Genomic DNA, 11976 nt, shown 5'->3' with positions numbered 1-11976 from the left:
CCACTAAACATGACTTACAAGGCAAAATCTCGAGCAAGAGAAGACGTGGTGTTGGAAATCAACCAGCTCAGGTTAAAACTTCAGCAAGTATAAAAGTACTATAAAAAACAAGATTGTTGTGAGACCCAATCGTTTTAAAAACATGCACATTTATGATGTATACCATTTTATGTATTTCAAAAACTGTAATTCAGGCCTACAAAACGGAAAGTAACAGAACTTTCAATATTTCTTTTTTTATTGCGGTTCCTTGAAACTGGCCCCTTTCCTGTTGGAAAGCTTATATTACTGCGTATGAAGTCATCTCTTTCCTGTAATTTATCCACATAAGCCTTTGTATGTGTGTGTGTGTGTGTGTGTGTGTGTGTGTGTGTGTGTGTGTGCGTGTGTGCAGGGGGGGTGGTTAAATAGTAGGTCACTTCCTTCCTTAACTTCATCTGCACAAGCAGCAGCAGGATAAAAGAAAGGCTGTCAGGAGTAGGAAAAGAAAGTGAGAGAAACAGCCAGTTGGCAGGGTCCCGGCAACTGACAGCCATTTCAGCAGGCAGTGTGGTTTTCTAACGAAGCCATGTTTATAACACAGCCTTCACTGGCATGGAGATTTAATCTGGACAGAGGAAGGAGAATCGACCTGTGATGACCCGTGACCAGCACACCGTTACAGTCAGACATGACTAACTATCTCCTCAGTGCCATCAGCTGTCTCTGCCTTCTTCTTACTTGTAAGTATCACGTTTTAGTTGCTTTTAGTAAACTCTCCCTGACATTATGTTGTGTTTGAGGAACTTGGTTGGCTCAGACTACACGGTTTAATGCAGCAGCTTGAGTGAGAGAAACTCACAGTCTGTAAGATCTTTTAAGTCGATATTGTTACTTTTTGTTAATATTTGATACGTTTTTGTTGCACTTAAGTTCATCTGGTTATTTTTTTGTGAATGCAAGCTGTGGACATTCCTGTATGTGTACATCATTTGTGATGTAGCAACACTAAACTTCTTCATTCTGTTTTTAAACTGAAGTCTCTTTTATTAGTCAGTCTGTTCGATGCAAGTTATGATAGGTTGATTCTGAGGGCAGAAAACAAAAAAACAAACAACAACAAAAACGAAAACAGCCCTAAAACACTACTATTTAGCAAGTTGTCAGATGCATCAAATGACAGTCTTTGTATCTCTATGTGTGGCTTGTTATGTGACATTGAAGAGCTGCATAATTATCTTTATCTGTTAAATATTCAGACTCTTAATGTCCACATGTTGTCTAATTTGTAAAAGACTAAATAAGTCAAAGCACTACATATTAAAACATGAAAAGTCACACAGCACAATATGATCACATATCCTATTTCTCTATATACAGTTTCTTGTTTCACTATATCGAGCTGAAGGAGACTTCCCTTTTTTCAGGTGTTCAAGCTGAGGAATGCAGCCAAACTGTTCTGGCAGCACGTGATACATTTGAAGTGCCAGCAGGGGGCAGTCTGTCTCTGTCCTGTGTGGTCCAGCACTGTGGAAAGAACTGGACTGGACACTGGGTGTGGACAAATTCAACAGATGACAGGTCGAATGCTGTTAAAGAAAGTGCAAGGCACCGTTTGACCAGTGTGGAGCTCTCAGCCAATAAAACTCGACAAATTCTGAACTTACTGAGCGTCGACCAATCAGATGAAGGTTCCTATGGATGCAGCGTTAAATGGAGTCAGGGTCAGACTGCACAGGGACATTTGACATATGTGAACATCACTGCAGGTATGTAGAATCACACATGTTGGCCAAATGTGCAGTGTGTATTGCCATGTCTGTATTCTGAAAGAAGGATGATTAAGAGCAGAACTATACAAAAATATATATATATATCACAATTGAAAGAGGATACACCGTTTTTCTTACAAACAGAATAATCTAATTTCATTCTCTGTTGTCCCCCAGCTGTCCCCTCTCAGAGGAGTGTTTTGCACAGGGTTTTGGTCTGTGCCAGTGCTTTTCTTTGTCTCCCCATCATTCTTGGATTGGCTCGTTGTCTGAGTTCAGAGGTCAAGCCTCAGCCTCTTCCCAGGACGCTCTCCACAGACGCAGCTGTGTACCAACCGGCTCCACAGCCTCCACCTCGGTGCCCGGTACCCCAGAAACGTAGCGCTCCCCCTCGCAAAGGTATTTTACTTTGTGGCCTGTAAAGCTGATTTAAAGTGGCTGTAACCGCACTACTCATTGTGTTGTCTTTTTGTTTCATTTTACAGCTCGCTCCAAGAACCAGGAGAAGACAGAGGTGGGTGTGCATCCTGTTTCACGACAGGATGCCCTTTGCAGTGCCCTCAACATTGTTTGTTTCCCCTGACTATCCATGAATACGCCTGCAGTCCATGCATGTGACCTTGCATGCCCTTCAGTCATTTTTTTTCTCCACGTTACAGGTGGTGTATGCAGACATTTCCCAGGGTGCACCAAGACAAGAGGGAGCCATCAGAGAGCCGGCCCAGTCCACTGTGTACTCAGACCTCAGATTTTCTTGAGATGCTTGTGGAAAGTTGTCTGCTGAGGATCAATTCTGTGCAGCTACAAGATTTCACCTGTGGGACACCATTAACGCAGAGGACAGAGTAAGATTTGTAAGGATCCAGGAGAGTAATGTTTGTCTTTCCATGACATGTACTCTCTGAAGTGCAAGAAATGACTTGCTTTGATTATGAAGAGTCGTGCCAAAAATCCTTCACATGCAAGTATGTAGCCCAACAGGCAGCAAGTGGAGCAGATAATGATGAGATACTGCAGTATGCATCTGTCATCTGAACCCTGAGGGTCTGCAGAGAGGAAAGACTCAGCATTGTGCCATATTTTCTTTGCTTTTGGCTGCGGAAAACCGCAGTCTGACCAATTTAGAGGCAGTGAAGTTTTTAAAATGTGGAGCAGATTGTCTATGATTTCTGTCTGATGTGTTTGTGTACATAAAATATTAAAGTATGAACACATCCATGATATGAACCCCTGTAATGTGCTGTGAGCTTGCAAGTTTCAAAAAATGAGAGGACACAAGAATGACACAAAATACAACATTTTATTTTAGAATAAATCCTCAATGGCACGTTACATAACCAAATATACAGATATATGTTTAGACATCTTTTAAATTAATATATTTCCTTTAATCATTTTTACCTTATTAATTAGCGTACTCTGCAGTTACATTTTTACATGACATCAACGCAAAAGAAGTTATCGTTTCAATAAATTAAGCATAATAACAGAGACAAGGCTGCAGGGCGTTTAGGCGATACCTGCTACAAACTAATATGACACCTGGACACTCTGCTTTTGTGTGATTTCTGTCCCTGCTTCCCTTCCTCGAGGTAATCACCGGTCTACACTAACTGAGCACACGCACCTGCTTCTAGTCCAGAACTTCACACACTACGGACCATATTCACACAGCAGCCATTTTCCTCTGACATCACGCTCAGGGCGGGAAGCTCAGCTGAGGTACTGCTGTGTCCCAGATTGCAAGCCGTATAAACGTAGGGAATCTGACAAATCGTTATCGTTTCACTACATCCAGATTGATCAGCAACTGAAAACACAATGACAAGTGAAAATCCGGAGGAACAACGGGCCGTTTTTCAAGGTAACAGCATATTTGATAACCCATTAGCTTCTGTTAGCTAACGATAGCGTTCAACCACTTCTCGCTAGCATAACAGTTCAATAGTGTTACACAATATGATAGGAAAGGTGTAAATTAGTTTTCAAACATCAACACTCATCAGGTGTTAGCTAGGAAATGGTTGAATGCTAACAATAGCTAATGAGTTGTTAAATATGTAGTTTTACCTCAAATCACGGCCTAATTTCCCTCTAGATTTTCATTGTAACAATAACTTTTAAGTTCCTACTCAAGCTGTAAGTGATTAAATGATCATTTGTAAGATTACCTACGTTTATACGACCAGCAACACAGCAGCATAACATTATCCCAGCATTCAAGCTTCCCACCCTGAGCAAAGGAAAATGGCCACCGCGTGAATCTGATCTATCACGCCGTCCTCAGCGACAGGAATGGTTCTCTCCACAGTAAGAATACATAGACATTCTTCCCAAGACAGACCAGCTAGCTTGTTTGGTCACATTCTGTAGGAAACACATTGTGTGTCTTTAAGCTTTTTCATGATTAGCACGCTCCCACTTTGCTCTGCTCACTCTAGTTTGTGCAGGCCCGTGCTAATGCTAATGGTATAGGCTAGTTGAGGACTAGGGTAGACCTTTTGTCCTGTTGTGCTTGTAAGCGACTGGCTTTGCAATTTACTTCTAAGAGACTGTCTAATAACAACTGACAAAGCGTGAATTTAAAAGTACCAAAAAAAAAAAAAAAAAAAAAAACAGGTTCTGAGTTCACATTCAAGGTGTTTTTTCCCAAGGTGGTACAAAGGGTTCATGTAACCTGAAGCGTCTTTTTCAAGTCATCCTCATCAGTTCACATGCTGGGAAACTTTAAACCCCCGGAGACTTTCCTGTTCAAAAGTTTCACCCAATATAAACACGGATACACCGCAGCTAGCAAACTTCAATGGGAGGTATCAGAAGGTGAATTTTTTTCAGTATAAGTGCAACGTCTATTTTCAGCAAATGTGGGAGTCGATCGGCTACACACAACTGTACTGTAACCGGATCCAGAAAATTCTAGTCCTCTCACATAGTGAGAGACACAGACAGACAGACAGACAGACAGAGAGCAACAGTGGTGAAGAGGGCTTTTGATAGATTGTAAGGCGCAGCTTTGGCTAAAATAAGCATATGGCGAAATGTGTTGGCAGTGTCTCCTACTGTGCCCTATATGAGCTAATTTCCACTAACCAAGCACTTGAGTTCAGGGGTTTGAAGTTACCCATACAGATATAGAAATGCTGACTGGACGGAATTTCAGCAACTATTATAGTACAGCAGACACGACGCAGCAGCTAGCAAGGTTACAAAAGCATCTCCAAAATAAAAGATGTTCCCTAGAAAAGCATTTTTATATGCAAAGAACAAGCTCGGATCTTACTCCCAGTGTTGCCACCTCCAAAAAGCTGCTACTGTAAATCTACGTCATGTCTCTGTGCATGTGCGTGTCTGTGCACTTTTTTTTTTAGGCAAAAACAGGAACTGTTCCCAGACGTACCATTCAAGGGCAAAAGGCAAAAGGGAACATCCTGATGTCGTCAGTTCTTTCCACTGAGCGCTCGGCAGTCGAAAACTTAAAGAGGAACAGTTCGGCCACAGTCTCGCGTTAACGCTCTTCTAGATCACCGTGTCTCTCTGTTAAACAAGATGCTTGAGAAAAAGCTGAGGCAGAGTCTAGCTCGGCCTACACTCACAGTTTTACAGCCATGCTAGGACCTCCATGTGATGTGAACAACTAACAGCTGAGATGCAGCAGCTTGTAACATTGGCAAAGTATGGACTCACTGATGTAGCTAAAGGTTGGTTTTTGAAAGAAAGCCAACATGTCAGCTGCTTCTCCTCGCTATACACTCACAGTATTGTCAGTTCGTTTATAGTGTGTGGGGCTTTTCTTGTAATCTCGGCAGATTATCCTTGGCTTCAGGGAAGTGGTTCTACAGTGATTTTGTGGTTGTTGTTGTTGTGGTTTCTTTTGCAGCTCAGTCAGCCCGCACTGTCCCTTTGTTGTGCAAGTCTGTTGTTTCCATTCCACGAAGCTACTCGGACTGAAAGAGATAAAAGTGAGTTAGAAGAGAACATTCGCTCCACCAGCTTCACTGTTCTAAGGACATTACAGCGTTCGAGATGATAAGACAGCGAGTGCATCGAAAACACACTTTCCAGTCTGCTGCACTAATTCTATTAACTCACATCTCAGGAAGTTAAACTAATCTTGATATGCTGAAATATGTTAGATGTGTTGCTTTATCTATCAGGACTTTAATATGCTAACCAGGCAGATGTTACAAGACTTACAGCTGTGGATGAGTTGCTTATTTTGTCAAAGCGGAACTTCAAGTTTGACCTCGGTGACGTCTTACTTCTCCCATCTGCTGGATAACAACAAAGGAAATGGAAAAGACAGGAAGGAAATGCTCATTAGAGTCTGTCATCTCTAGGATGTCATTGTAGGATTTGATGTGATCTACTCTCTGTGTGTCTGCTGGTGAAATTGTGGGTTTACCTGTTGGACTGCGGCACATGATGACAGGGGTACCTGATCCCTGGCTGTCGATACTCAGGGCAGGACTAAAGGCAGATGAGGAAGCTATAGAGGGATGGCTGGCCTGAGGGATAGAGAGAACAGAAATAATTTAACATGGAGGAAGAGGAAAGAAACTGAGGAGGCTCACTGAAACAAGGAAGTGATATTTTGCTCCTGTCAGGAAATTCACTCCGGAAGTCTAACTGGGAGGGTGGAAAGGATGTTTTGCAGAGAAGAGCCTTCATAACTTGGTTAACTTTTTGAAATAATCTGTATAATATACAAAGAAAACTAAATAATGCAAATTCAGTTAGGAAAATACACTCTTGTGACAGCCCAGTCGCCCAGATATAATGCCCAGTTAACATTTCTGCAAACCACAGATACATCCATGCTTGACATTTGGAACAAACGTGGCATATCATATTCACATTTTATGCTTATTAGCTGACTTTGACCTCAGGAGGTGGAGGGAGTGGCGGTGTCTTTATTACAAGGGACAAGGCTGCCAAGCGGGTGACTGCACTTTGACTCTGTGGGGAAAAAATGTAGCTGTTTTTGTGGCTATTTTAAGCCAAACCATGATGTTTTCCTAACCCTAACCAAGTGGTTTCTGTGCATAAACCTAAGCAGAGCATGAGCACAGCGTTGTGATGGGAAAGAAATAGAAAACTGAACCTACAGAAACGTAAAGTAACATAAATAAATGCAAAGTTTAACTTATGTGTGGTTAACTGCCTGGCGGATGGACATTCCTGACACTTTCTCATGAAAACGGGGTATTTCAGTTTTTGACTCGTGAACAAGTGGTCACTTTTTGCAGTCAACTTATTGAGTGGCACTTTCTGTTGGGGTGAGACTTTGTCGTATTATATTTTGTTGTAATTTCACATGTACATTGTCAATTTACACTGTGTATCATTTAGTGTGCTTTAGAGTTGCTGAGCCGGACTGGCTGTTTCCCTCTGTTTCCAGTCTTTGTGCTAAGCTAAGCTACACAATGTCTCTTCCAACTTGGCGAGAAAGCAAACAAGCATATTCCCATAACGTGAACCATTCCTTTAGACTTTTATTTTAAAATTTAATGAGAAGGTTTCTTTTTTAAGGCAAAGAAAAGCATGAATTGATCCATCTGTTCCTTTACAATGATCATTGGTGTCCTTTACTGCTACAACGTGCGTCAAAGCACCACTATTTTCTCCAGCCTTTAATAAAAAGTATGACAGTTTTAGCAGCACGCTGTGCGTCTGCGCACGCTGATTCCCATCAAATTAAATGGTGAGAGTAGGGCCGATTTGCCAGCGTTTCCCACATCAAATAAAACAACACTGACAGCCAGTGTCATCTGATACACAGCAAGTGAGAGGAGCTGTAATCATTATAATCAATGTGCTGACAGCCAACACTCTCTATTAGACAGTTCTTGGTAATTATAGAGTATTTCTTCCATGAAAGCTTTGACACCGGCAACAACCTCACACTCATGCTCTCTTCACAAGACAAGCTCGCCACAATGTAAACACCAGATAAAGTGGGCCAGAACTCCGTGTTTTATTACAGATTTTCTTCTAATTAACTGTGAGGGTTGTACTCACGGTCTCCAGTTCTTCCAGAGCTTCTGTTTCTCCCGTCGTGCTGCTGAAGCTGCTGGTGCTGGATGAAGAACGGGAGATGTTCGGCCTGCCACTGCTGCACTCTTTCAGCTTGATAAACGGCCTGTTGGGGAAAACAGAGATGCAGAGAAGCTGAGGATCAGATGATCTACAAAAGATTAACTGTACTTAGTTTTTCTTCAGCTGTTTTTCTTATAAATCGAATAGTGGAGAATTGAGATGACTAGTGTGACCTTACCTCTCTTTGTTGGGGCAGATCTCAGGGGAGCTGGGATTGGATGACGTCTCTGATCTCACTTCTTGGGACAGCGGGCAGATATCTGCAGACTTTTGGTCACTGCAGACAAATAGCTCAATAATGTCAACAGCGATATGATGATACTTCCTGTATGAAAACACAGACCTGGAAAACATTTAAAACTGTGAATCCTAAACACCAACCTGCGTGTGTGTTTGTCCGTTGGGGTGTCTGTGCTGGAGTGGAGACGAGGGAAGAGGCCTGAGCGCCGTTTCACCGGGCTCTTCAGGGGAGACTTGGCTGACAATGCAGGAGGCTGAATAACAAAGATTATAGAATAAAAAAAAAATAAATAAAAAAAACATGTGACAAACTCTTAATATCCAATTCAGATAGAATAACTGTCCCTGAAAGAATAACACACACAAATATGAAAATACAGTCATTGAAACTTCACCCGACTTTCTGTCCATATGGGAGTGAGTAGATAATGACTGAAATTTCATTTTTGGGTGAACTCATCCTTTAATTCACCATTCCATCATCATTAAATTAACTAAAGTGACAACACAGTTATAATTTAACATTTTTCCCCTTGTCATTATTAATAAAACAACTTTCTAGAGTGACACACACCACATGACGGAAATTTTGATGACATTCAAGTTCTACTTTCGTTCTGAGTCACTATCACTGCTTCCCGTCCCCTCTCGCCCCACTACACCCTTTTACTCACAGTGAAGGTGCTCTTCGTGCATTCGCTGGTGCTCTGCGGCAGTCCTCCTCCGCTCACGCTGGCCGGGACCCCGCCTCCTACCCCTGGGCTCCTGTGACGGTGGGAACCCACCATGGTCTCCATGGAGTGGCTCCTGACGCGCATGGCTCTCTGGAGGAGAGAGAGGAAACAAGAGGATTAGTGGGTGCGGAGAGACGAGGAGCACAGAGGAAAGGGAAAGAAATGAGTGTGGAGAGTAAATGGGAGTTTTTGCAAAAATGAGGTTTTAACAGTTCAAATGCAGGGATCATTTTAAATGTACTACAATAAACTTTTATCTGTTTCTGAAACAATGTCAGTGTAAAACTGATGCTTCTAAATGACCTACATAGCAAGCAAGACCATCAGCAAGATTGTCTATTTCTCTATGATTATAATAGTTATTCTTAATGTTTTTCACTGGGTCTGATAAGTTATAAAATTGTGAGTTGAGTGCTGAGGATGACTTGAGACATCACAGCCTGAGAAAAAAAGCTTCTCTGTGGTGTGGTGGTTTGGCACTAAAACAAAGTTTACTTTGTTTCTACATCGTCATCTTTTCTCCACAGGGGCCGCCAGAATCAACGAAAAATAAAAGTTTCTAGTAGTAGCTTTAATGTATGAATTCATGTTCAGGGTAATAGATGCTACTGCACAATACAACCACCAGAGGGCGCTGTTCTCCAAGAAAGAAGCAAAGGGAGCCTGAGGGGATGAATAAAACATCCTTATTATTTTAACTTTACATTCATTTATATCATTGATAACAAGATTCATAACATTTTCTAGCTCCCATAACAACGTTCAGCCAGTTAATAAAAATGAAAAACACAGTTATATCACTTTGTTACATTCTATCTTTTTTATTCTGCTATCTCCTGCAGATACAGCATGAGGTATTTATATTCTTGGATAGTATAAACACAGACAACATCATATAAAAACAATGTTTATTAATCATGTGGTGATCTTGTGTTGAATTTACAGTAATGCAGACAGATAATACACAGTGACCGCCAGGACAGCAATGAGAACAGCGCCCCCTGGGACTGACTGCACAAAGTGCAAAGTAGCTGTCCATAATGCCTGTGAAGAGTAAGAGAGCCCAATTGTCACATTAGTCACACATTCTCCGCACACACACGCACACATACACGAACGGAAATTCACACTTAAATGGGCCTATTAACATCACTTAGCCTGTGGCTGTGAATAAAAGAGTGTGGGGAGACAGTGAGTGATGAGGCACAAAGAGTTAGATGGCAAATGAGGGAAGAAAGACAGACCAGTAGGACCATTTGTCACAAATACATAAGTACAGTAGTGTTGCATTAATTTTCACACACACACACACACACACACACATGTGAATGCACCTGCACACGCACACACCCCAAGTATAAGGTCATCTTCGAGCATGCAGCAGCAGCAACAACACCACCCATGGTTCAACACCTTAAGTCACCTTTCAGACCTGCGACATTTAGTTGACCTGCAGAGAGAAAACCTCACGCAGCCGTAATGAGGGCGATTAAATAAATGTCACAGAGCTGAGAGATGAGTACATGGTGTCTCCTATGCTTCTCTCCAGGGTCATGTTCACCTTGAAGGACTCCAGCAGACCCCCGTGTCCCCCGTTCTCCAGCTTGTCCTCCTCCCCGGCCTGGCCCAGACCCAGCGCGGCCTGGCTCTGTCTGTGCAGCTCGTCGTGGAGGTTGTCCAGCAGCGCAGCTCTCGTTCTTCCCTGGAATCACACACACACACAAAACTCATGTAGGCAAGCATCAGGCTGGCAATTATGGCGATGATTATGGACGAAGCTGAAGAGTGATTGAAGGCCTGCTGGGGTGTTTTGAGTGCGGCTGTGCGAACGTGTGTCACCTCTAGTTTGGCGAATTTGTCGGATTTGTAGCAGGCGTTTTCAGCATTGATCAGCTTTGTCAGCAGGAAGTCTCTAAACTCCGGACCCTGGAGAAAGAGAGGGAGCGAGAGAGAGAGAAGTGGTGGAGTTAGATGATGAACCAGAACGGTGGGGGCCAATGATGAGGAAAGGACAGGTGACCTTCATCAACACTACAGACTTTAGTGTCGCAGCACACTGTGTCTGAGGAAGAGTATCAACCTGTCGTGTCAAAATGCAAGAAGAAGAGGAGGGTTAGCATTTTTGGTCACACTTTACAATAACCATCATTAATAAATGGCATATTTGTAGTAAATTAAACTCTAGTTAATAGGTGTTTTACTGTTAACAAGCTATGAAATGTTTAATAAACCATTTATTAAACAATTCTAAAGGTTTGTTAACTTTTTAATGGTCATCTAAATAATGGTGACAGATGAACTACATCTATTTATTAAGCATTTACAAAGTATTATAAACATCAGTTGCACCTTTATAATAAACAATTGCTTTATAAATGGTACAGAAAACATGTTATTGTTTGTTAACAGTGGATAAAAATACTAACTAAAGTGTAATTAACTATAAATTTACCATTTATTAATGATGGTTATTGTAAAGTGTATCTGTTTTTAAAAAAATATTCATGTAAATGTTAAATTGTTACTGTTGCACTTGTTTTAATTAAGAACATTTTGAATACTAAGGTCACAAGCAGTAGTGGAAGAAGTACTTAGATCATTTACTTAAGTAAAAGCAGCTATAAACCAAGGTAAAAATACTCAATACTTCAAAATCCTACAGTACAATACCTATAGTACAGAAATATTATCAGCTAAATGTTAGTATCAAAAGTAGCTCTGATGAATAAATTCATTCATGTATCAATAATTTGTGAAAAATGGGATGATTTGACGTCTCTGAGGCTTCAACAGTTATTTGCCATGTGAGACGTTTAGAGGAGAAAATGACTCTTTGGTGGAACTGCTGTCAACTCATAGACATGTAAAATGTGACGAGGGGCTCCAAGCAGACACTTCTCTTTTTGTGATGAGTCACAAGCCAACAACGCTTCTCATATCATGTTATCATTGGTTTTCTTTGTTGTTGTATAAAACAAACATTCACTGCTTTTGAATACATGAAGCGGATTTAGCAGAGTGGAGGTTTAAATTAAGACAAAATGTACAAGTAATGTATTAGTATCTCTAAATTCTGCTTAAGTGCTTCACTTTAAAGTACTGTATTTTGACAGGGGACATCATCATTGTGTTACAATGAGTCCACAGTGAAATCC

At 41.4% G+C, this 11976-nt stretch overlaps 2 protein-coding genes across 3 annotated transcripts in view; one reads left to right on the top strand and one right to left on the bottom strand.

Moving 5' to 3' along the window:
- Positions 1–470: 470 nt before the first annotated feature.
- On the top strand, positions 471–2972 carry LOC141014769 (uncharacterized). Its single transcript, XM_073488685.1, has 5 exons — positions 471–722; positions 1407–1748; positions 1929–2150; positions 2237–2265; positions 2411–2972. The coding sequence occupies exons 1-5, from the start codon at positions 671–673 to the stop codon at positions 2507–2509; spliced, it is 744 nt and encodes a 247-aa protein (XP_073344786.1). The 5' UTR covers positions 471–670; the 3' UTR covers positions 2510–2972.
- A 60-nt stretch (positions 2973–3032) lies between these two features.
- Positions 3033–11976, bottom strand: part of rap1gap2a (RAP1 GTPase activating protein 2a) — a 96366-nt gene continuing 87422 nt past the window's right edge. The window contains exons 15-23 of one of the 2 annotated variants that reach the window (XM_073485740.1): positions 10661–10747; positions 10383–10523; positions 8762–8911; positions 8229–8341; positions 8026–8124; positions 7770–7890; positions 6154–6256; positions 5946–6022; positions 3033–5695 (exon numbers count right to left, since the gene is read on the bottom strand). In XM_073485740.1, the coding sequence (XP_073341841.1) occupies positions 5687–5695; positions 5946–6022; positions 6154–6256; positions 7770–7890; positions 8026–8124; positions 8229–8341; positions 8762–8911; positions 10383–10523; positions 10661–10747 (900 nt within the window). In that variant the 3' untranslated portion in view covers positions 3033–5686. The remainder of the gene's footprint in view (positions 5696–5945; positions 6023–6153; positions 6257–7769; positions 7891–8025; positions 8125–8228; positions 8342–8761; positions 8912–10382; positions 10524–10660; positions 10748–11976) is intronic. The other variant, XM_073485732.1, reaches the window with a different exon arrangement.

This window comes from Pagrus major, chromosome 2, assembly GCF_040436345.1.
Source record: "Pagrus major chromosome 2, Pma_NU_1.0".
NCBI lineage: Eukaryota > Metazoa > Chordata > Actinopteri > Spariformes > Sparidae > Pagrus > Pagrus major.
The sequence above is the reverse complement of the archived record's forward strand: the minus strand, read 5'-3'. Positions and strand labels throughout refer to the sequence as shown.

Bases quoted from the DNA above. Each gene is read 5' to 3' on its own strand.
- LOC141014769 (XM_073488685.1), top strand. From the start codon at position 671: ATGACTAACTATCTCCTCAGTGCCATCAGCTGTCTCTGCCTTCTTCTT. The intron at 723-1,406 runs GTAAGTATCACG...CCCTTTTTTCAG, and splicing joins TCTCTGCCTTCTTCTTACTT to GTGTTCAAGCTGAGGAATGC. The intron at 2,266-2,410 runs GTGGGTGTGCAT...TCCACGTTACAG, and splicing joins AGAACCAGGAGAAGACAGAG to GTGGTGTATGCAGACATTTC.